This window comes from Talpa europaea (genome assembly GCF_964194135.1).
Source record: "Talpa europaea genome assembly, chromosome: 8".
NCBI classification, from domain to species: Eukaryota; Metazoa; Chordata; class Mammalia; order Eulipotyphla; family Talpidae; genus Talpa; species Talpa europaea.
This window is the reverse complement of record NC_140075.1, coordinates 115,293,610-115,316,632: the sequence shown is the minus strand read 5'-3', so window position 1 is coordinate 115,316,632 and position 23,023 is coordinate 115,293,610. Positions and strand designations below refer to the sequence as shown.

Genomic DNA, 23,023 nt, shown 5'->3' with positions numbered 1-23,023 from the left:
AGTGGAGCCCACGCGGGGAGGCTGCACCACCCACCTCAGAAAAAAGGCCACTGTGTGGATGTGGCTGGGAAGGGAGGCTGAGGCACCCCACCTTGGCGCCCGGAGAGGCCGGGCCCCTCCCAGCTGGACAGTCTGTCCCTGCCCCTCCTGAAGAGAAGGGAGTGAGGTGCTGGTAGTGGACACTGCGGTGGGGAACATGGGGGAGCCCCGAGGACACAGGGGGTGCTGGAGATCCCCAGAGAGGCCTAGGGGCGTGTGGCGGGTCACAAAGTCCCTGCACAGGGAAATGAGAGGCAGGTGGGGCCAGGTGTCCCAGAGCTAGAGAAGACATGCTGTAGCAAAGTTGGGGGGTTTCTATATCCACCCCACCCCCAGCTAGTCTTAGAAGGTGCCAAGGACTTGGCATGCCCCCATGGACTGGGGGCCACATAGCCCACCCCACAAGTGTTGATGGGGGAGGGGGGCCTGCACTGCCCCAGGTACGCCTCACTGTGGCCCTTGCTTGCTGCCTCGGACCTGGACTGTTTCTGGAAATGAAAGGACTCTTTCCCTTCTCTCCAAAGCAAAGGCCTGGTCAGGAAAATTACACACTGCTTTTTCCCAGGGAATAAAGTGGCCTCTTCGCAGGGAAAGTTTTACAAGCCAGTGATGTCAATGATGCAGGCAAAGGCCACACTGTTTAGGTTTCTTAATTGGCTGGCTTTGAACCCCTGGTGGGACGGGAAGGAATCCACTCTGGCTCCCTCGGAGAGCTTCATTTTGTGGGGTTTACCGACCTCAACCATTTTACCCAGTTGCTGGGGGCTGGGAAGGGGTCACCAAAGGTTTGTCTGGGGTTCTGAGAGGCTCTAGATCCACGATGCCACACTGAACCCAGGACAGGCAGCCACTGACCCCCAATCCCAAGGAAGGAGCCCTGGAGGCCACTAGGGGACTACTCTCTCCAGAAGACATGCTGTGTCCCTCTCACACACACCAAGCTTGGAAACAAAGCGAGTGTCATCTCTGGCACTTCCACGGGGCCCTTTGGTGCCTGAAATAAGGAGAATGGGCTTTCTGGACGCTGCCTCATGGGCCTGAAACCCCAGTCACGCACCATGGCAGACGGGCACAGGGGCTGCAGTGAGGGGCTGCAGTGGGGGCTGACCCAAGCACCTGTCAGCCTGTACCTGAATCTGGATTTATCTGCCCACCTGCAAGGCTCTGCCCACACTTGTAACCCGACCCAAAGGCGGTGGACACTGCCAGGACTCTGCCCAATGAACCGAGAGCCATGTCAGGCCCTGCCATGGCTTGGAGGAGGAGGGATCTCCTGCTAGGGGGTGCATGGCCTATCTTGGCTGGGGCCTCCTCTCTCCACCTCCGCAGGGTCTGACTCCTCACCTCCAAAGAAAGCTCATTTTCTTGCTATTTTTCCACCCAAAGAAGCCCAGGGTCCCAGATCCCCTGTTGTCTGAGCAGCAGCAGGCAGCCCACCCTTCAGCCCCACCCCCTCCCACAAGCCCTACCCCCGCCTGCCACAGCCCAGCCTTCCTGAGCCACTCCCAGCCCCTCCAGATCAAAACCAGCAGACCAGCCTGAGGGTCCTAAGGAAACCCACTTAAAGACAAAATATAAAGGAAGTGCACCAGGTCTCGGCTTCTCCAGAAAGCCCCTCTCTCTGGCTCCACTCGGGGCCTCCAAGACCCCCTCAAGCCCAACCATCTGGAGCCCCAGCTCAGTCCCATCAGGGCCACACTCCTGCCCCTTAGCCACTGGCCACCTCACCCCGCCTGGGCGACACTGGGCCCAGACCTTGGGAGGGCTGAGGTTTATATATTTCAGGGGCCCTCCGAACAGGAAAGCAAGCCCCAACCCCCCTCTATATCACCAGGGTCAGGGCCAGGTACCCCAGGTACCCTGCCCCTAAATTCCACCAACTTCCAGTGAGGAACCAAACTTATTGGTCTGGAAGATCCTTGCAGCTTGAAGCAGAGAGACCCTGGGTATCACTGTCAGCTACTTTCTTTCTCCAAAGGAAAGTTACTTCCTAGGCTGGCCCAGACGGCAGGTGGGAAGCACAGTCTACCCTTGCCTGAGCCGCCCACCCCCACGTGCTTGCCAGGCTCTTGCAGCTGTTGGAAACCGCTGGGAGGGCCTCTTCATATCTGGGCCAAGGCCCAGAGAGGGAGAGGACCTGCTCCAGGTCACACAACAAGTCAGCCCCAGGTCTTAGGCCAGGCTCCACCACCCGTGCCCTCCCCTCCTACATGCAGTAGGCCCCAGCTCAGACCTAACCGAGTTGGGGTCAGCACCTAACAAGACGGGCTCTGCAAGGCAGCACCGACAGCAATGCCCAGGCACATGGCAGACAAGTGGGGTCCCCCAGTGCCGACACTGGGCCCCATCAGCCTCCCTCACCTCGGGGTACCTTCACCACCAAGCCAGGAGTAGCAAGGGCCTCTGGGAGCCACCATCAAAGTCACAGCACTCCAGAGAGCATGGCAAAGAGAACCCAGGAAGACCCGAGGCCACCCTGGCAGGTCCCCAGCGAGAGAAGCCAGGATGCAGTGCGTGTATGAGGGGCTCAGCCTCTCCCCAGTGCAGCCCCACAACTCAGTCACATGCTGTACCTCCTTCCTGGGTGGAGGCAGGGGATGGAGCAGAGGTGAACTCTGACCCCAGCGTGCACCTGGCTCAGCTGAGAGCACCACCGCCAGGTTTACACCCTGGGCACTCCTCACAGGCTGTGTGGCCTTGGGCAGGTGACTTAACGTCTCTGTGTCCATTAACTGGCACATTTTTGTGGCTTCAGTAAAAAGATGAACCCCAGGGGTGAGAGCCAGAGTGCCTTCTTTCTAGAGGGTGCAGACACAGAGCCCGCCCCTGGCAGACTCTGGCGCCCTGCTTATGCCTCAGTCAGGCATGAAAACTGGAAAGAAAAACCCAACAACTGTCACATGCCTACTACCAAACTTAAGCCGCCACTAACTATTTACTGTCAAATAAAAACTTACTACTAGCAGCCATGACGAGGCTGAGTGGCTTGGTCTCCACTTGGGAGCTGCACTGTCTTTCTCCTCCCTGACGCCTCTTCCTTTTTTCTGAATCGCTACTTGAACCACCTGTATGAATCCAACAAGGCCCAAACCTAATTCCATAAAACTTTCACCACCACTCAGTGGACAGCAGTTTGCAAGCAGCCAGTGCTCACGCTGTTGGCAGTTTACACAATCCCTCCGGCTGCCATCTCCCAGGAGTCCAGCAGCAGGGTGGGCTGGCCCCCAAGAACAGGTGAGGGAGGGGGACTCTGCCAGAGGAAATGGCCTGCCTCAGGCCACCAGCCGTGGCAGCAGGTCACCCGTCCTGGCTCAGATCCCTGGGGTCTGGACTCCGACCTGCAGTAACCAGCCACGAAAGCACAGACAAGTCCCTTCCCAGGTAAGAACAGGAGGGCTGGCGATGAGGACCCAGGAGACCGGGACCCCGGTCCAGATTCCGGATTCCATGGGTGGCTCCCGGTTCCTGACAATCGCTGAACCCCCTGGGGAACCTCGGAGCAGAGACCAAGCCTGAAAGATAAGAAAGCGTATCTCCACTGCATAGGCCACCAGACATGGAGAGCGAACACCGGCCTAAGGTCATACAGAGCCGGAACCCCGGTCCCTCTGATTTCATGTTTTATTGCTTTCTTTCCTGCCACTACCTCTCACCAAGAAAACCTCACCAGGAAGTCCAGGCAACCCTATGGAGATGCCACAGGCTGGGGGTCAAGATCTTTGGGGACCTAGGGGGCCCTGACCATCACCCAAGGTCACGCCTGGGGTTTCAAAGGTGGCCTTGGAGGGTAGTGCCTATCGCCCATGGCTCCCCCAACAGGGAAGAGTTTGAGTACCTCTCCCCAAAAGCATCCAGGCCCCATGCTAGGTAAGGAAACCAGGCAGACCGGGGGTGACGCCTCTTGGCTGCGTCATCTTGGGTAAGTCTCTTAACCTCTCTGAGACCAGCTCAAAATGAGGTCAGAAATAACTGTTACAGAGTGGGGTGAGAGGCTTTGTACTTCAGAGCAGACATCAATTTCAAGGTGAGCTAAGCCAAAACCAACACCTAGCACCCTAGATTACCAGGTAGACCCCTTCTTTCCCACCCCCTGCCAGTCCTGACCAAATCTGGGGTGGGCCCTGCAATGCCCAGCACGCCAATCTGAGCCCAGGGTCCTGTCACTCAGACAGAACGCGCCACTATTCCTCGACGCAGACAGAACTAATAATTAGCTGTCACGAGTTAATAATAAAAAAAAAATAATAATCCATGCCACAACACACATGGATTTAAACTAATCTTAATTTGGAGGGAAAATAACAACTCACACAAATATATCACATGCAAGCCGTTTAAGACAACCTGCAAGGGGGTTTATCTCCAGGTTCCAGCTCAAGCAAGTTACTTCATTTCTCCCACCGGCCAAGCTAATATTCTTTTTTTCCATATTTATTTTATTTATTCTGGAAAGTCTGAAATGGACATTCTCAAAGCAGCACACAAACCCTCCAGCTGATCAGAAGTCCTTTTCTCCCGCCCATTTCACCAAGCCATGGGTCACTAGGCCCCGACACCAAGCCCCCTCGGAGACCTGGCTGCTGGCAGATACCCTGCCGGGGCTGGGCAGGCCTGGCACTTCCCGGGGTGCGGGTGAAGATCTGTCCCATGGCGGGGCCCTTGCAGGGAGCTGCCTGCCCCCTCCAAGCCTGGGGGACGCCCCCGCTGCCACCTCCTGCATCCTCCAGAAGCTGACATTTGGGGTTTGGGGGAGGAGGAAAGAGAGGCAAAAGGGCCCCCTCTGGCTGACAGCTAATGGCTACTGCCTGGGGTTCCTGCTTCATTGGGTTACGGAGGGGGTGACCACAGGCCAGACGCAGCCCCCGTGATCGCACCCCCTCTACCCCCCCCATCCCCCGCACAGCGGCTGTGAGAGGCAAACCCTAGGGCGGAATCTGGGGGCATGGCTGACAGCTGTCCCAGGGAGGGTCCAGGGTTCCGACTGAGAAAAGCAAGTGCTTCCTCCACCTCCTGGTCCCCCCGCCATGGGACCCCAACTGGGGAACCACAGCCCTTGTTTCCTTCAACCCCCCACGTATCACAGAGAAGCAGGTGAAGCTCGGTAGGTGAACTGACTTGCTGGGTGGACCTAGAATTCAGTCCTGCCCCCCTGCAGGCCCCTCCCCAGGGCGACCCCCATCACACCTGTCACAGAGGGACATGGTAGGGGGGCAGGGAACCACTCAACCTGGTAAGAGCTTCTCACGAGCCCAATTCTCAAAAGCAATGGCAGTCTCTCCACTCCCCAGGAGCCATGCACCTGCTGCTCTACCACAGGGGGTGGGGGGGGGTTGAGGGGGGGACAGGGCCCCCGCGAGGGACAGGGCAAGGACATATTTGTAACACCACGTGCGAGGCACATGTCAGTCAAATGGCATCATTGTTCACAGGGACATTGACAGAGGAGGAGACTGAAGCTCAGACGGTCAAGTGCAGCTGCCCCGGCTGCAGCAGAAGGGCGGGCACAGACCCAGGCTGGTGCCCCCACCAGGCAGCTATGGCCTCTGGGATGCAGGCCCCAAGCCCCCAAGGCCCCTTCTCCAGAGGCCCAACCCAAACAACACTCAGACGCTCTCGCTCCCTGCACACCCTGAGTCCCTCGCTGCCTCGCCTCCCCCAGGGCTGCAGGCCATCTGTGCTTCGCGAGGGCCCCCAGCTCCTAGCACCCCAACAGAGGCGGCGAACACACCTTGCGATCTTAAGAAGCATGAAAAAGTCCCACGTCAGGGGACATATTTCAGGGACAACACCTGTTCCTACGCCAGCCCCACCTCTGACCAACGCTACCCTCTGGGCCTTGGAAGTAAGCGCCACCGACTCGTGTGCTCCAGATGCCAGGGACGTGTGAAGCGAGGCCTGCCCTCCTCCAGGCCCTCCTGTCCCGGGCGCCCCCACGCTCCCACGCCCGGGGGGGTGGGGATGGGGGTTCTGTCACCTGCCAGGCCATGTGGGAATGGCCAGCGTGGGGCAGGGCAATGCCAGGTGCATGAATGAATGAGACCAAGCTTCAGGAACATCCTCTTTCTACACCCCTACTTCTCCATCATTACAAAAGAAAAAGAACAACAACCACTCCTTTTAAATCCATGTCCAGAATGCCATCCCCACGGAAGGCCAATCTGGGGTCCAGCCCTGGTACCCGGACCGGACCGGCAGTGTCCAAGTCCTTTCTCACATGGGGACGCCCTGGACAGTGGAAGGGCCCACCCTTCTCTGGAGCACCTCCAGAAGCACCTGGCATCAGGGAGGGGGATACGCAGGCTGCAGGTCCAGGTGAGCCTCAGGGCCCCCAGGGGTGCACGCCTCGGACCACCAAGCCACAGGCCGGGTCCCAGGAACCCACAGCAACCTGCCCGCCAGCTCCCCGCCAGGGCCAGCTCTGGGAACAGCAGCCGGGCACAAGGGCTGGGAAGCAGGACAGGAGAGGCCTGGCGAGGCCAGCGGTGCCCGGGGCAGGCAGCAGCTGTGCGGATTTCCGGAAGCCCGGGCAGAGAAGCGCCTGTGATTCCTAGTTCCCCTCTTAAAATATAAAGACTCAATTATCTTTGAGCAGCTTGCTTTACACATGAATTGACACATTTATTTTACAATAAATAACTGAAAGTTATCTGTGTTTCCTTTACTGTTAATCTACACAGAGAAATAATAAACAGAGCTTGTCTACAAAAATGCAACTACTGCAGTCCTCAGAATTCAATTAAGCTAAAATAATTAATGCTCCCACCATATTAAATTACTTTATACATTTGAGCCACTGAAGTTTTATTCTTTAATCTTTCCTTTTTATTAAATAAAAGGAAAGAAAAGTTAGTGCCCAAGTAGGGGAGGGGAAAAAAGACAAGGAGGCCAGGAAGAACCAGGCTGGTGTTAAAATGGAATGGCCGTCTTCGGCTGACACAGCATGGAGACTGTTTTGTGCCTTTGATTAAAATAACATTTTAAATGCTTTGAACAAACATATCTCTTTAGACTTCCAAGGGATTATTTTACATATTTCTTCCAGAACGAAGAAATCCATTCGCCCTGTCGCTGAACAGAAAAGGCCAGGAATATCTTTCGTCACACATAAAATAAATAGACTGTAGGCTGCTGTAGCATTAGAGGCCCCCCAAAAGGAGGGGGTGGGAGGATGAGGACAAAGCTGCCATGGAGATTAACCTTGCCTTTCCTGAAATCACATCGAGGCGCTTTCTTAAGCCAACCTACCCACGAAGATCCTTAGCCTCTCCTTGGGAAACACCTCCAACGTGGAATGCTGGTTTGCAGGGTTTGTGGGGGAAGCTGAGAGCCCTTCCATTGAAACTTAAATAGAGGCAGAAGCCATCCCTGAAAGGCCAGCCCCATTCTGCTGAAAACGATTCCTCCAGTGCAGGGCAAAGAAAAGAAAAGGGTGAGGACCCTGAGGACAGGGAGGCGCCAGCCCTCACACCTGAGCCACCTCACACCTGCGAGGTATCAGAGGTGCTGGGGCTTCCGACGGCGGCCTGGACGCAGGGCACTTGTCTGCAGGCCCATGGACATTATGACGGGTCCCAGGCTGGGGCCCCCCGGCCAGTCTGGCACCAAGGGATCCCCCAGACTAGCTTGGTCAAGCACGAGCCCACATCTCTCCACGTTCTCTGCATGCGAGAGAGATCTCATTAGTCCCATTTGACAGATGGGCAAAGTGAGGCCGAGTCTGTGGGGCTGACAACACCTGAGTCCCGCTGCGTGCCTGCTTCTTCTGTGACCAGGCAAGTGGAGGCGGAGGCACCCGTTTCCCCAGCAGGCTAGCTCCTTACAGGCTGCAGCGCCACAGCAAATTTCCACTGGCATAGCATTTATGGAGCGCTGTTCATTTCACCTCACACCAGTCCTGCCATTATTATTCCCTTTTGACACACAGGGAAACCAAGGCATGGACCCAGGAAGCAGCTTGTCCCAAGTCAACCAACAGGACTCGAACTCCAGTCTCGCAGCCAGACAGGCTGCCGCTTCTAGGGAACACAGGCCAACCAGGGCCCACCCTTCCGAGCTCCAAAGAACGAAGCAGAAGCTGTCAGCTCAGTCTGCAGAGAGCGGGCTCCCCAGAGGAGGCTCCGGACCCCAGTCTCGGCCCGCGGAGAGGGACTTGAGGCAAACTCAGGTGGTGAGCAGACCTAGCTGGAGAACACACGTCCAGGCCTGGGGCAGAGGGCCCTGCCTGCGGGTGGAAAGCACCAGCTGCCCAGGACACGGGCTGGGTGGGCATGCCACCGGGCACTGCCATCTCCCCGATGGGCACCACACGCACCAAGTCCCCACAAGTCCCATCCCAGACCTACCAGGAGGCTCGGCAATGTCAGACAGGGCCTCTGGGGTCGGGGTCCTCACCCTCCTTTCACAGATGGGACCCTGAGGCTAGAGAGGGAGCTGGGGTCCCTGAGCACCTGCCAGCACGGTCCACACACAGCCTCTCCCACAGCCTCACAGACAGGTTTCCAGAGCTCCATTCACAGAGGGGGAAACTGACCAGTTGGGCCAAGGCGAAGCACAGATTCCAGCCCAAGACGCTCTGCCCCAAGTCAGCGACACCAGGGAGGGCCGAGCGGACTTCCGAGTTTCACCCTGAACCCGGCGCCAGCAGGTTAGGCCCTGAGACAGCGTTCTGCTGAGTGGAGCAACAGCGGGCCGCACAGGCCTCCTCAGAGCCGCCTGGACACTAGGCCCGGCTGGCAGCCCCTGGCCCTCCCAGCACCATCACCCTCGGATGGAGGGCAGGCCCCGGGCGGTGGCCTCACAGCGGCCAGCGTGAGCAGAGGACCATACCTGCAGTGTTCTCCTGCTTGGGGCAGATGCCTTTCGTGGGCGACAGCAGGTGGTCGTCTTCGTCGGGGGTGACCTGGATCCCGATCTCCACGGGCTCGGACACTTTCCTGAGCTCGGAGCGCGAGGAGGGCGGCGGACTGCCCTTGTCCAGGCCTTTGTCATAGCAGGCACCCAAGCTGCCGCCACACTGCTTCTTCTTGTGCTCTATGAAAACCAGGATGTCCCCCAGGGGGAAGTTCATCTGACACTGTCCACAGGTGAGCAGGTCAGGGTCGGGGCCACCCACCATCAGCCCCAGGCCGCTGGGCTCCTCTATCTCCAGCCCCTCATCTTCCTCGAGGATGGCGGCCTCCACGGGGTCAGCCTCTGCTGGAGAGAGAAAGGACAAGGGGGGCAGAGAAGACAGAGGTGGGCTTAGGCAGTCACAAGCACCCACGGTTCCTTCCAACCCTTCCCCACCAAGAGGCAGGCCCCGCCACTGTGGGGGGCCAGTCACCGAGTCCTGCCCGGGGTGCCCAGAGGCGCGGGTTCACCTCCCTGGCGGGTAAACTGAGGCTCAGGAAGCCACGTCGAGGCTCCCTGGGGGTGGCTCCCGCAGGGCGGATTTCTGCTTTCTAGCTTATTTCCTGCCAGTGCCTCCCCAGCCGAGCTGCACACGCATGTCCACATGTGCCGGCCTCACAGGAGACACTGTCCTGAGACTCCAGACGGCCTCACGTCTCTCAAGCTTTGCCACGTCTGAGAACCAGCTGGGAGCGCTGGGCAGCCCCTCCGCGGCCCACGCTGAGCAACCCGGGAGCCATATCAGGCCACATCAGGCCGCTGCTACTGCTGCTGCTGCTGCTGCGCTGTGCGAAGACCCCAGCGGGCAGAGGAGCCTGCAGTGGGAGGCAGAGCCAGAGCCAGAGCCAGAGCCAGAGCCAGAGCACTCACCCAGCCCAGGCCGGGCTCTCCTCCCTTCCCTTTCACCTTCCAGTCACAGCCTCGGCTCATGCCCTCCTCCCTCATCCTCCACCTGAGGCCTGGGGCACCACAGGAGAAAACAGAAACCCAGAGGCTAAGGGTCCTGCCCCGCAGAGGGCGTCCTGGGGAGAAGGGAGCCCAGAGGCTGGTAAAGCAACGTGAGGGTGGGCCCAGGAGCAGGCGGGGCAGGCCAGGGTGCGGGGCAGGCCAGGGTGCGGGGCTGGGTGGAAAGGGGCTGCCTTCCTGCTACCCCCGCGCTGGTCCCACTGCCCTTCTCTGCAGAGTCCCCCACTGCCCTGTCTGGTGGTTGATTTTATGTTCACTCCAGAAAGAGGAAAGGAAAGAATTCTTTTGAGTCCCCAAGCACCGGCAGCTGACACCGCATTCCCGGGGGCCGCGCGCTTATACTCCTGCAGCAGCCACAGATCGCCCTCACTTGTTTATAGTATTTATTTTGGGGTAAAGGGCACAGGATACAAATATTTTGAAGCCCATAAATGCCTTAAAAAGCAGGGACCCCCTCAGGAAAGACTGGGAGACCGGGCAGGGGAAGTGTGATGACTAGGGGACTGCACGGTGGCGGCGACGTCTTGTTCCCTCGGCCGCAGCAAGCCAGGGTAGAATGTTTGCAGAGCAAAGGTCCGCCCTGGAGAGAGGGCCCGTAGCAGGGCCTTCCCCAGGCGAGGGGCAGCCAAGGACCGGACACCCGAGCAGGCAGGTACATTTTTCAGCTGTGTGGTATTTAGCAAAGGGCTGTGAAAACCACAGAAGAGCCGAGAAGCAACGGAGGAGGAAGCACATTCCGTGGCAGTGAAGTTATTGACGGGCTGGAGCCAAAGAACAGATAATTTAAGGAAAAAATTCTGTGGCAACTTCCATCCGACACACAAATCACTGTCATTTCTGAACACAAGTTCCTCCAGGGCCTGAGTCGTGTGAGAGCCCAGTGTGGACACAGAACAGGTCTGAGGGGTGCCTGTGCAGGGCGGGGTGCCCGCAGGGCTTGCTGGGAAGGGGGTGGGCCGCCCGACATCCATCCGTGCACAAGGGGAGAGGGGGGCCCCCCACAAGTCAGGAGTAGACGCGCCCCAGCCGTGGCCAAAGACCCTGCAGAGGAGGAAGCCAAGCCTGGCCTCTGCATCCCTCTCACAAAGCAAAATCCTATAAGGTACGGGAAACCGTTCTCACAAAACCAGCCCCAGAAACCATTAATTACACTTTAAAAAGAAATCGAGTTTACTTAAAAAGGAGTTTTGAAGACAATGCTCCATAATTAATTTACCAATTTATTTTATGAAAAGATGCTTTGCTATGGTTAAAATGTAATCACAACCCTCATGCCCAACGGTGTGTGTGTGTGTGGGGGGGGGTGCCTGTGAATGGCTTGTCAGAATGTAAAAGGTAATTATTCGGTGCCTCTTTTCCCTTTAATGATCTAACATTGAGCAATACTGTTTATATTGAAAAGCTCGCACCTTTAATTACCAATTACATATACATAATTCCAGAGCCAAAGGAGAGGGCTGTGAAAACAGTTCTTTAGAAATATAACTATGTATTGTGCACCATTTCTAGAAAAGGAACACTAATAAATAGGAGGAAGATGTCAAAATATTGTTTTGTTGAGAGAGAGAGAGAGAGAGAGAGAGAGAGAGAGAGAGAGAGAAAGGAAATGAACTGAAAAGTTAAAAAAAAAAAAAAGGGTGGGGGCAAAATGAAATGGAGAATTCAAAGGCCGCAGGGCGAGCTCTGGCAGGAGGGTGGCGGGCCCCGGTGCCAGGGAGGTGCCACCCTGGGCAGGCCTGGCAGCCATTGCCTCTCTGGGTGCAAAGCAAACAGCAGCAAACCCACCCAGCTCCCAACAGGACCCCCCCCCCCACCCAGGGCGGGGGCTGTGTCTGTCCTTCAACATCCTCCTGTTTCCTTCTGCTCTTTCATTCACTCCCTCGCGGCTCCTGGGCAGGAGTTCCAGGAAGCAAGCTCATCTCCCTCTGCTAGCAGGTCTGGGGCTACATCATTTCAAATTCACTTTCAAACTCAAAAGAAACACAGACTAATTTAAAAATTAGCAAAGGTCACAGATGCCTGTGAGAGGCCCCCACCCTTCCATCTCTGCGGAGGATTCAGGAACAGCACTTTTTTGCCTTTTTTTTTTTTTTTTTGGTAACATCTGGTATTCTTTCCTTTATTTGGCAACCTCTGCCTTTTCACTTTCCTCCTGCCCTTGTTGTGAGCGCCAGTAATTGAGTTTGAAAGTATCCCAGGCGGTTCACTGGGCTGCAATTCTGAGTTCTGCCTCCAGGCCCTCACAGCCAAGGTCCTGGGCAGCCAGGCCCTCTGGAGCCCCCAGAAAGCCCCCCACCAGGCTCTCCACCTCCCTGACCCAGGCCCCAACTTGCTGACTCTTGAGGGAGGCAGGGAGGGTGAGAAGCAAACAAAACTCTCCTCCCCTCCCACTGTCAGTGTTGAAAGTAAAACTCCTTAAGATGACTGGGGGTGGGGGGGTTCACCCAACTCCAAAGAGGAGGGTTTCCTCTCCCCACCCCCTGGGTGTGGGGCTCTGGGCTTGGGCTTGGGCCTGCTGCCCACGACACTTCCCAGGAAGGCGGTCACGTCACCCCCAACGTTCAGGCAGCCGAGTCACCCCAAACCCCAAAACTGTCAAATTTTTGGGTCAAAGCGAGCAGGTGGCCCCAGGCAGCTTGCTGAGTCTGAGAGCTCACGCTTGAGGCCCTTGGAGACACCCCCAAAGACGGGCTGTGGTTTCATTTCCGCTGGCAGGCGGATACCGACTGGGGCGTGTGGGGTACGTGTGTGTGTCCCTTCTTAGAACTGTATCGATGATGGAAGAAATAAAAGAAAGCGCCACTTTGCCCAGCTCAGACCAGGGCACCTCGGTACCTGGCCCTCTGGGTACCGAAGGACTGTCCTGGGCCGGTCCTTCGGCCTCGGCCACCCAGAGCCTCCCTGCTGTGCACAGCCGGGGACCAGGCTGGGAGACGCAACCTCAGCTGTAAGAGCAGACAGGTCCCAACTGCCTCCCAGAGACAAGAGAACCCCCAGGAAGGAGCCGCGACACAAAAAAACAAAACAGTCCTTCCTCCACCACCAGGCCCACCCCAGCCTGGACGCGCTCCGCAGGCTCGGGCCTTCAGCACAGACAAAGGTGTGTGTCTCCTCTGAGACCATCTGCTTTCGCAAAAGGCTCCCCAAGGGTCCGGTGGCCCTGAACACAGCGCGACTCCCACTCTCATCAGCCGAGGAAAGTGGAGAGCGTGCTGACATGCCTGCTCCTCAGGAGAAAATGAATGGGCGAGCAGGGAACTTGCTCAAATGTCAGCTCTCGGAGGATCGGGTTGGGCCCTGAAATGTTACAGCCTCAAGTGCATGGTCAAATATATATTTACACACACACACACTCACTCACACACACACACAGAGTTCATTTTCTTTTACAACAAAACCACATTTTATGTACAAGCCTGGGCCTCCTCCCAGCTGGTAAACCCATTTAGAAGCAATGAAACCAGGGCTCACAAATAATAATGGACATTGTTGTTAAGTAGCCGGGAAGCACTTGATCTGAAGACAAACTCCCCCGTGCCTCAGCATGCTGGGAAGGAATTTGGGGCAGAAGACAGAAATGAAAAGACCTTGTTAACACTGGGTCAGCCAGGCAGCCGGGTGCCCCCAGCAGCTGCAAAGGCTTAGAGGACCGTACCTGGTCGGTGACCCTCCCCCGCCAGCCTCCAGGGGCCCGGCCGCCTGGGCATCCCCGCACAAGGGTGCCCACGCACCTGCCCTGCGGGAACACCAGCCCCAGGCGGCTGCCTGTGTCCCAGAGCATGTCCGGCACACAGGCCTTGCCCCCCCACCCGCGCCGCCCCCAGCCATCCAAATCTCTGTCTTTAATGGCTAAGCCGGGAAAACAGGCACAGAACTCTTGTTTCAGTGATGAAGGGGGAGGGGAAGGGGAGGGGCGCCAGGCGCTTAAAATCCTGTGCCACCAACGCCCCAGTCGCTGGCAGGACGCACAGGCGCATCTGCAGGAAGGACCTGCATCCATCCGCCCGGGTCTGCAGCCCACAGTAGCTTTGACACCTGCTTCCTACGAAGAAGACCGCGCCTCGCAGCGAGCCGCTTCCCAGCAGGCTTCCCTGGGATCTTCTGCTCTCCTCCTGGGAGCGTCCAGGGAGGGGCTGGGACTCGCCTCCGACACGCGGCGAGGGAGCACTGCACTTTCTGAGCTGCCATCAATTTTTAATTTATTGGATCCAAGAGAAAATAACAACCGTGGGAGGGGGGAGGGAGAGGGGTGGATGGGAAAGGGAAGGAATCAATTCTTGGTGGAGAAAATAATCTATGTCTAGATGACGCTTAAAGGCACGACAAGAGGTTTTATGAAGTTCTCCGAACAGAGGGAATAATGAAGTGCCGGGCAGAGGAGTCGGAGATAAGAGGGAACGTCAGCCAGCCGTGTGCCAGGAGGGATGTCCTCACCGGCCCCGCAGGCGGAGGACGCCTCCAGGTCCCGGCCCCTTACCCACCCAACCCGCAAGGCTGGGGCCCGTGGCTGGGAAGGAGCGTGGGCCGGGACCCAAGTGGATCCCATCCCCGGGGAACCCCCTGCCAGAACCCCTGCCCTCTGCGGGGGGCTTCAGCAGGGCTCAGCCTCTTCCAGACGTCGCAGCCCAGCTGCCCAAGCCCTGCACCCCGTGAGAGTCCTCAAGTCGGCCGGAGGGATGGGCACACACGGAGCCGCCACCCCACTAGGCCTGCCGGCCCCACGCCAAGCAGCGCAAGCCTCAAAATGAAATTTCAAGATTTCTGACATCTGGCGCAGATGAGAAAAGGCTGCCTGCGCACAACCTTGGCTGCGACGCGGGCTCCCCCCGTGGAAACGACTGGAGCCGGGTCACCTTCTGGGCCGTCGGGGAAGGCCTGGGCCCGGCCTGCCCTCCAGGACGGTGGGCGTCCTGAGCCAGGGAGTGCCTCAACCACACACACCCACCAGGAGACTCCAAATGGGCACGTCAAAGGTGTGAGGAGGGCCCTGGCTGCACACCCTGTGGCCCTGTGACCCACACCCGCAGCCTGGCTTCGGGATACATGGACATGTTGGAAACAGCTCCAAAAACACACTAACGTGTGCTCCAGATTTACTCCAGCCTCCCCGCCTTCCCCACCTTCGGGGGGCCAGGCCGCACACATCCGAAAGCAGGAAAAAAAAGACCAAATGAGGAGGCCCGTGTTCAAGGGCAGGCACAGACCCTGCCTGTCCAGGGGTGGAAAGTCACTCATAAAAAGTCAAGCCCGTGGCCCGAGAACACAGGGACCTATGCTGGATAAATAGAATACTGCTGTTAAAGGGAGGGGGGAAAAGGCCACCACTCCACAAAGCCTTCCAAACACATCTAGAAGATCCTATAAAACTGCAAATACTTTCGATCTTCGGAGCCACAACAGCGCTCCTGATGCTGTGACAGAAAACCATTTTTGAGACCAAATGAAGAGACCTATCTCCATGGACGCTGTGCCTCCTCCCGGACAGCCCCCACAAAGGAAGGGGACCCTCCACCCGGGGCGTGGGACAGAAGCTGCGGCGGGGCCTGCCCGGGGCTGATGGCAGAGGGGGAGCCCAGCAGCCCCACGTCTCGCTTCCAAGGTAGAATTCAAACACGACCCCGTTTTGATTTTTTTAAATTCTCAGCAGCCATCCGCTTCTGAGGCACGTGTTAATCCCAGCAACATCAGCGTTCGACTTTCTTGAGTCATATTCTGCGTGTGTTTCAGCGGAGACGCATCAGAACATTTCAGCAGCGTGTTTGCACCGCCGCACTTCAGTGGAAGGGGGTCGTAAAAAAGTTATGGAAAACAGGATCTTTTTTCTTTTGACTTTGAAGTTACTTCATTTTGTGTGGTCTGGGATTTCATTCTAGTAAAATAGCTCGGGCTGGCTAATTCCACACCCCACAGATGATCAGCCTCGGAAGAAGAAAGAACGAACTTCTCGAATTTCAGCAACTCTACGGAAGACCTGCGCAGAGATGTCAGAACGCCGGACTAGGTCCCGTGCGGCCAGCACCATTTATCAAACCTCCATCTGGTGTGGCTTTTGCCAGGAAAGCGATGCTGTTACACACGCACACACGCACACACACACACACTCACTCACTCACTCACACACACACACCACTCCTGCCGAAGACGAGAGAAGCTTGTCCCTCGGCCCTGAGTGTCTCCAAATAGCCGCCAGCTGCACCCGACTGCCTGGGGAAGCCACCGCTCAGGGAGGCGGCAGGAGGGGTGGAGAAGCAGGAGGGAAGGGAGTGTGAGCAGACCTCAGGGTCTCAGTGGTAAAGGAAGGAAGATTTGTGGGCACAGGGAGCCGGGGGAGAGGGACAGAACCCACAGACGTCCAGGCCGATGGTGTGAGCAAATCGGGATTGCCGCGCAGTGACAAAGCCACCCTCGGAGCTGCCGGGTGACACCATGGCTCTGGTCTCCTGGACCCCTCCCCGTGACAAACACACATATGTGCTGCCAGCTGAGGCCACCTCCAGTGGATGCTGGTGGCCGGCGGCACAGGGCACTTCTATCCCTCGTCCTCCCAGAGGCCACCCGCCGTGGAAGCACCAAGTCAGGGTCCTCTGCGAGGTCCAGCGGAGGTGGGACCTCCGTGGACGGCCAAGGGCCCTTGCTGAAGGGCCTGAAGCCACGGGAGACGCAGGGAGGTGCCCCAGGGAGCCTTCTGCACCCTCCCCCCCACACAGCTATAATTCCATGCATTGTGCTGTCTGTGGTCTGCGTTTACTTACAGCTTGGGAAACTCCTCCAACTTCCAAGGCAGAAAGGCCTGGGGATTTCTAAAGTGAATTGTATGAATGGCTGTCACAGGCCAGAGGCCACTGCCCAGCCCAGGGCTTGGAGGTGACATGGCCGCTTCGGCCCTGAGACATCAGATCAGCTCGCTGCCCGAACACGCTCACAACCGGCCTGACTCCAACATTAAATGAAGTAGAGAAATCATCAGATAAATTGGCGGCCCCTCTGTCCTGGAGAGTGAAGGCTTTCTCCAGCCGATGACAGCCGAGGCTTTTGTCTGACCTAATTTACTTCTCTTTCAGGTTAGAATAAAGCACTCCTCCCTGGCACAGAGAAACCTCTTCTGCCCATATATTGAGCTCAAGCGTCAGACTCAGGGTTCACTCTGCTGTCTACAGATGCCTTGAACTTGGAAATGAAGACGTTACAGATCCAGAAATTCTGCCATCAACAACACCCATATTCCCCAGCACTAAATTCCACGCTGCAGGGAGAAATGGTCCTATTAAAAGCCCTCCACGAAGGAGTCTGTTTGGGGTGAGAAGTATCAGCAACGCTGCTTCTAGCAAATGCATACTCCCTCCCGAAAAAGTTTTGCACATTTATTTGAATTGGCATTTTATATCTTTGGGGAATAGTGCTATTTCCCTAGTACAGTGGGAACATTACCTAATAAATGGAATTGAGAACAGAAATTGGAGCTGAAGGGATTTCCATCCACGAGCGGATTTAGGTACAAGACTCCCCCCACACACACACACCCCAGCCAGTGATTCCCTGGGTAGGGGGAAAGCCACACAGCCCCCAAGACAAACACCGCAGGCTCCGGGACCCCCAACCCATCACCAATGTCTTAAGCGCCCGATGGAATTTTCAGAAAGTCAAACCCTCAGACTAAAGGGGTAAAACACACCCATTCAAAACTAACAATTTTAATTGTTTCAAAAACAAATGCCCTCATCTGCCAAGCGAGGGCTTGTAAATCAATGCCCATCACTTGAAAATAGATTTCTCAAACTTATATTCTCATTTTGTCCTGCTCGAATCTCTGCAGGAAAATCAATATTACAACTTCACACTTAAGACATTTTGCAGCAACGTCAGCGGCAGCAGCGGCGGGTGCAGGCGGTGCTCGCGCGGCGGAACCGGGCGCCCATGCCACGGGCAGCGAGCTCCCCCTAGCTGCCTAGCGGCGCCAGGCCAGGCTGGCGGTGCAGGCGACCAGCCTCCCAAAGCCAATTCAACTCAAAGTTTATTTTGGAAAGTATTTTATCACAACAAGCAAGAGAGAATGCAAAGCGATGGAGCGGGGAGATGAAAAATGAAAAAGGGAATGCTGGTGCAAGTCGTGTGCTAAATGGTAGGACAGTGCCAAGAGCTCGGCTCCCAGAAGGCGGCAGGGAGGGCTGTGCTGCGCAGGGAAAAAATGCTCCTGAAAACCCACCGGCTTGCATGCTTCCACCTCACCTGAGACATCATCCCCATCCCTGCGCCCCAATGCCAGGCCCGCCTGCCCTCCGGTCAGCAGCAAGCCCCAGCGGGCCGGTGGCTGGTGAGAGGCAAAGCATCACACCCAAGCCTCTGACCCCGGCCTCCCTCCAACATTAGGCCGGTTTCACCAAAGCAACTGCCTTCACTCGGGCACTTGAGAAATGACTCGTCCTCTGTTACGAAATATTCCGAAGACCAGGCAAAAAAATCACCAAGGCCGCTGCATGGGCAGAGAGCGGCCTCCACCCTCAGAACAGAAATATGCACATGTACATAATAATGCTCGAGGAGGGACTGAATACCCTTTAAAAAATATTAGGGGTTGTTAAAATATGCTCCCGGCTGTTTTTCTCTCAGGTGTGAATTACAAATGAATAAAATCAGCCTGGCATAACACCTTTGATGAACACATTTTTATTCTCCTGTGGAATCAGAGCAGCTGACTTATATCACACTTCTAATGGTATGGGGTTCCCTTCTGTGCAAAGGGAGACAAACTTCACCACCCCCACCAACCACCAAAAAAAACAAAAAAAAAAAAAAGGAGGAAAAGGAGAGAGGGTGGGGTGGGGGCCCACATCTTATGAAATTTATCTTTCCAATTTGGAAAGAGATGTGAACAACTGGAGGTAAACTATACCCCGGAGAGTGACGATAATTGTGAGCACAGCCGCCTTGAAAACACACAGCAGCAGCAAGACCTAATGGCAGGGCGAGCCTGGAAGGAACACGCTCTCACTTCCGAGTCCAATCTCGGGTCCCTGGTTGTTTTGCAAAATCAGAAATCATACGGATGATCACCGATCTTCCAAGGAAACCTGTTGATGTGTTGCTGAAAAAACCACCTTCGCTGGGGCCGTGTCACTGGCCACGGACATCTTATTTGCTTCCGGAAGTCTCAGACTCCTCCTTGGACTGGCGATCCTGTCCCTCTATTCTGAGCTAGCCTGCTCCCCCGGGCTCCTGGCCCTTGCTTCTGCCTGGCCAGTCCCCTCTTCAGCACTGTCACTGTGTTGTTTTGTTTTTTATTAATCGCTCTGTCTGTCCTCTGGTTTGAAAAGCCATATCCATCTGGGTCAAACATTTTGAGACAAACCAGAAGCCTAGGTTTTCATCCCCAGCTGCCTCCCACATCTTCTGCACCTCCTCAGTCCCCTTCGGGCTGGCCCTGCCTGTAAATTTAACTAGCTTATTATGGTGCCCTTTCTCCACTGCCCCCCAAGATTCTCCACGCTATTTGTGTGCTCTTCGTGGTCCCCAGACCATCAGTTATCCTAAGTTGCATCATCCCGACAGAACCTGAGGCTGCTCCCCAGGCCGGCCGGCTGCCACCCAGCTGAAGATGCGCCGGCATGAGGTGATTTCTCTCACATTTAAAATCTAAAATGTGAGCCTGGGGGGGGGGGGCAGCTGTGACAGCACCCAGCCGGCTCACCAGGGCTCCCGAGCACCCTGCACCCACGACCCCAGTGTCATTGTGGAAGGCACCGCCACAGGCCACGCAGCCTAAACTGCATCCAATTCTTGCCTTCCCTGCCTGCACTCCACCTCCTGGGTGACACAGGACAGACAGCAACGCCAGCTGCTTTTTGATAATAAATCGCCTTGTCTGAAAACTGGTCAGACCGCTCTCCCCGCTCAGAGCCAGGGATGTGCCCTGGGCTGCTGGGCCCTGGAGGGCAGGCGGGATAGCCTCTGCCCCCTGGTCTCCTCGGCGCCTCTCCCCGGCTCTCTCCTCCTCTACCTCTCTCTTTCGCTCCAGCCGCTGCTCAGCGTCATCCAGCTTCCCCAGCCCTGAGCGAGACCGACAGAGAGATGAACAAATGAAGGATGCAAGGACACGGCACCAGGCACCCCTGGCCCCCCACGCCCAGCTGCCACCAGAGCTTCCGGCCAGGGCTGTGTCCTGCTGTCCCAGGAATGCCAGAAGAGAAGCGAGCAAAATAAATGCAAACCTACCTGCCTCTTCCCCCTTACACACAACTGCAAACACTCCTGCCTCCTTTTGCTGCTGCCAGCTTGGCAATGCACCCCGACAACTCCCCCTTCTCCCCATCCCCCCAACTTCCCCCTCCTCAAAAACAACCCTTGCAAAATTTTACACAGGCTCTGCGGGGCAAATTGTCTCCTGGAGAATGAGATGTGCGCCAACACAGACGGTGGAACAGCCACTCCACCATCCGAAGCGGGGGGGGGGGGGGGGGGGGGGGGGGGGGGGGGGGGCTCCGACCGCAGGATCAGCGGCCTCTGCAGTTAGCAAAGGGCGAAATGTCAAGGGCTGAAAAGGACCTTGATCAAACCAGGCTCAAATCTGGCCGCTCCACATTTTGTTTTAAATGCAACCAGTGAGTCTTCTCTGATGTTACCGTGGTGGGGGGCGGGTGGGGGAGACAAAAAGGAGAAGTCCTCTTACCTCCCTCCAAAAAAGACATTCCTCTCCCAAGGCGAACCCCACTTTAATATCTACTTCCCTGCCCCCCCAAAATAATAATAAATCCACAAATTCTTACTAATGTCTCTGCTGTAACAAAGGACAGGTGGCAGCAGCAAAGGCTCCGAGCAGATGGCTCCTGAGCTCGGCTTTCAGGGGAGGGGAGAGGCCCTTTATATATTTATTTATTTATTTAAATTTTTTAAAATATAACATAAATATGCGGCTCTCGGCCGCCGCGTAGCCAGTCCCCGGCCGCCGCGGGCGCGCAGCCCGCTCCGGCTCCAGCTCCAGCTCCAGCTCCGCGCGGGCGGTGCGGCCGCGGCCGGCCGAGGCGCTCGGAGACCCGCGGAGACGCGACCTGCCCGCGGTCTCGGCGGCACCCGGAGGATGTTTTATTTCGACTGCAATTAAAAAAAAAAAAAAAAAAAGGCAGCGGCGGCCCGGGCACGGCGAGGCGGAGGCCGGCGGCGGCGGGCAGAGGCGAGAGGCTCGCGCGCGGCGAAGCGGCGGCCCCGGCCGGGGAGGCGCCTTCCGCGCGGCCGAGGGGCGCCGGGCGAGGTCCCCGCGAGCCCCGCACCTGGCCGGCCCGCGCCCCGCGGCCCGCGCGGAGCCCCCCGGGCGCTGGGGCCGCCGCGCCCCGAGCCCCGCGCGCCTCCGCCCGCCCCGCCGCCCCGCCGCCCGCGGGGAGCCCGCGCGGCGCAGCCCGGCGCCCCGGAGCTCGGCGGCCGGGCCGGGAGGACGCGGAGGCCGGGCCGGGCAGCCGGCGCGGGGCGCGCAGGCAGGTCTCGCCCGGCGCTTTCCTCGCCTTTTTCAAAAAACTCTCTTGCAGCGCGCCCCTCGCCGCGCGCCCGGCTGACAGCCCCTGCTCCCCGCGCGGGGACCTTGCTCCAGCCCCGACCCCCGCCGTCCCCGTCCTCGCAGCGGGGGGAGACGGCGCGACCCTCCCCGGGGACGGGCGGGGCGCGGAGGGGGCTGCCCCGGGTGCCCGGCCGGCGGGGAGAGCCGGGGGAGAGAGCGGCGGCCCGAGGCCGGGGCCGGCGTGGCGCGCGCCCTGCCCGGCCGGGCGCGGCGAGCGGGACCCGGCGGGGCCGCCGCCCCTCGCCGCGGGCCTCCCCCGGCCCCGCGCGCGCCCCGCTCGCCTCCGCCCGCGCCGTCAGCGCGGACCCACGCGCTCGCCAACTTTTCCCCACTTCCCGCTCCCCTCCCCCTCCGCTCCCCCGGCCCCCTCCCCCGCCCCTCCAAACCCCGCCACCAGCGCCGCCGCCGCCACACACGCCGCTCGGAGGGGCGAGCGTCCGGCGGCTCCGCGCGCTCACACGCCGCCGCCCGCGCGCCCCTCCCGGCCGGGGCCCGCGCCGCCGGCCCCCGACCCCGGGCGCGCCCGCCGGCCGAGCGCGCGGACCGCCCTGCCCGGCCCGGGCGCGGGGAAACTTTCCCGGCGCGCCCGCCCCCCGCCCGCCGCCCGCCCGCCCGCCGGTGCCAGGCCGCGGGCCGCCCCGGCGCCCGGCCCCGCTGCGCCCGGCTCGGCGCCCCGGCCCCGGAGCCCGTCCTCGGCCCGCGCGCGCCGCGGACACTTACGGGTGATGAGCTCCCTCTGGGACAAGTGCTGCGGGTTGCCCTGTTTGCGGCGGGACATTGCCCCGGCATCTATTCTGGCATCGCCCGGAGAGCTGCTCGGATGGGGGGCGCCGGGGGAGGGGGTGCAGCCGCCGCCGCGCCGCTGCCGCGCCTGCTGCTCTGCCCCGGCTGGCGCGGAGCTGGGTGTTTTTTTTCCCCCTTCCTCTCTTGCCCGCTCTTCCTCCTCCTCTTCTTCTTTATTTTGGTGTTTCTTCTAGGCTGCTTTTTGTTTTGTTTGCAAAAAGAAAAGGAAGAGAAAGAGAAAAGCCTCTCGAGCTAAAATCGGAGAAAGAGGCAAAAAAAATCTGCTGCTGCTGCTGCTGGCCGCCGACTGGCTGGTTTCTTTAAAAATATATTCTTTTGAAGGAAAAAAAGCGCTTGCACTTCTTCGGGCTGCTCGGCCTCCTGGACTTCCCAATGTCTTCTTGAACTTAAACTGGATTTTGCACCGGCTCCTGACACTTTCTTTCGGGGTCTGGTAAGGTGGAGCGCGCACTTCGATCAGGAGAGGGGGGTGGGCAGGAAAAAATGCAAACAAATAAAAAAATAAAAAGAAAAAAAAAAGCAAAGAAAACTTGGGGACTAGTCTCGTACCCCCTTCACCCCGCCCCCTCAAAAAACCCAAAGCAATGGAAAACTGCCCCGGTTCGGTTGTTTCTGGGTTTTCTGCGGGCTGCCTGCTTTTTCCTCGGAGACTGACCCTGCCGAGGCTCTGGGGGGACTCCAGGAGCGGCTGCTTCCCAGTTCACCTGGCAGGCTGGCGCCGGCCGCAGGGCAGCCGGGTCCCCGCGAGCGCTCCCCAGCGCTCCCCTGGCGCCGCGGGCCCGG

General features: G+C 58.1%; 1 protein-coding gene across 5 annotated transcripts in view; it reads right to left on the bottom strand.

Annotated features, from left to right (window-relative positions):
• The window catches only part of BCL11B (BCL11 transcription factor B), a gene marked incomplete at both ends in the record, with an annotated part of 84,428 nt that extends 62,214 nt beyond the window's left edge, over positions 1-22,214 (bottom strand). For 2 of the 5 annotated variants that reach the window (XM_084239594.1, XM_084239596.1), the window contains 2 exons: positions 8,866-9,234; positions 22,157-22,214. In XM_084239594.1, coding sequence (XP_084095720.1) covers positions 8,866-9,234; positions 22,157-22,214 — 427 coding nt within the window. The remainder of the gene's footprint in view (positions 1-8,865; positions 9,235-22,156) is intronic. The other 3 variants (XM_084239595.1, XM_084239597.1, XM_084239598.1) reach the window with 2 other exon arrangements.
• Between the last annotated feature and the right edge of the window lie 809 nt (positions 22,215-23,023).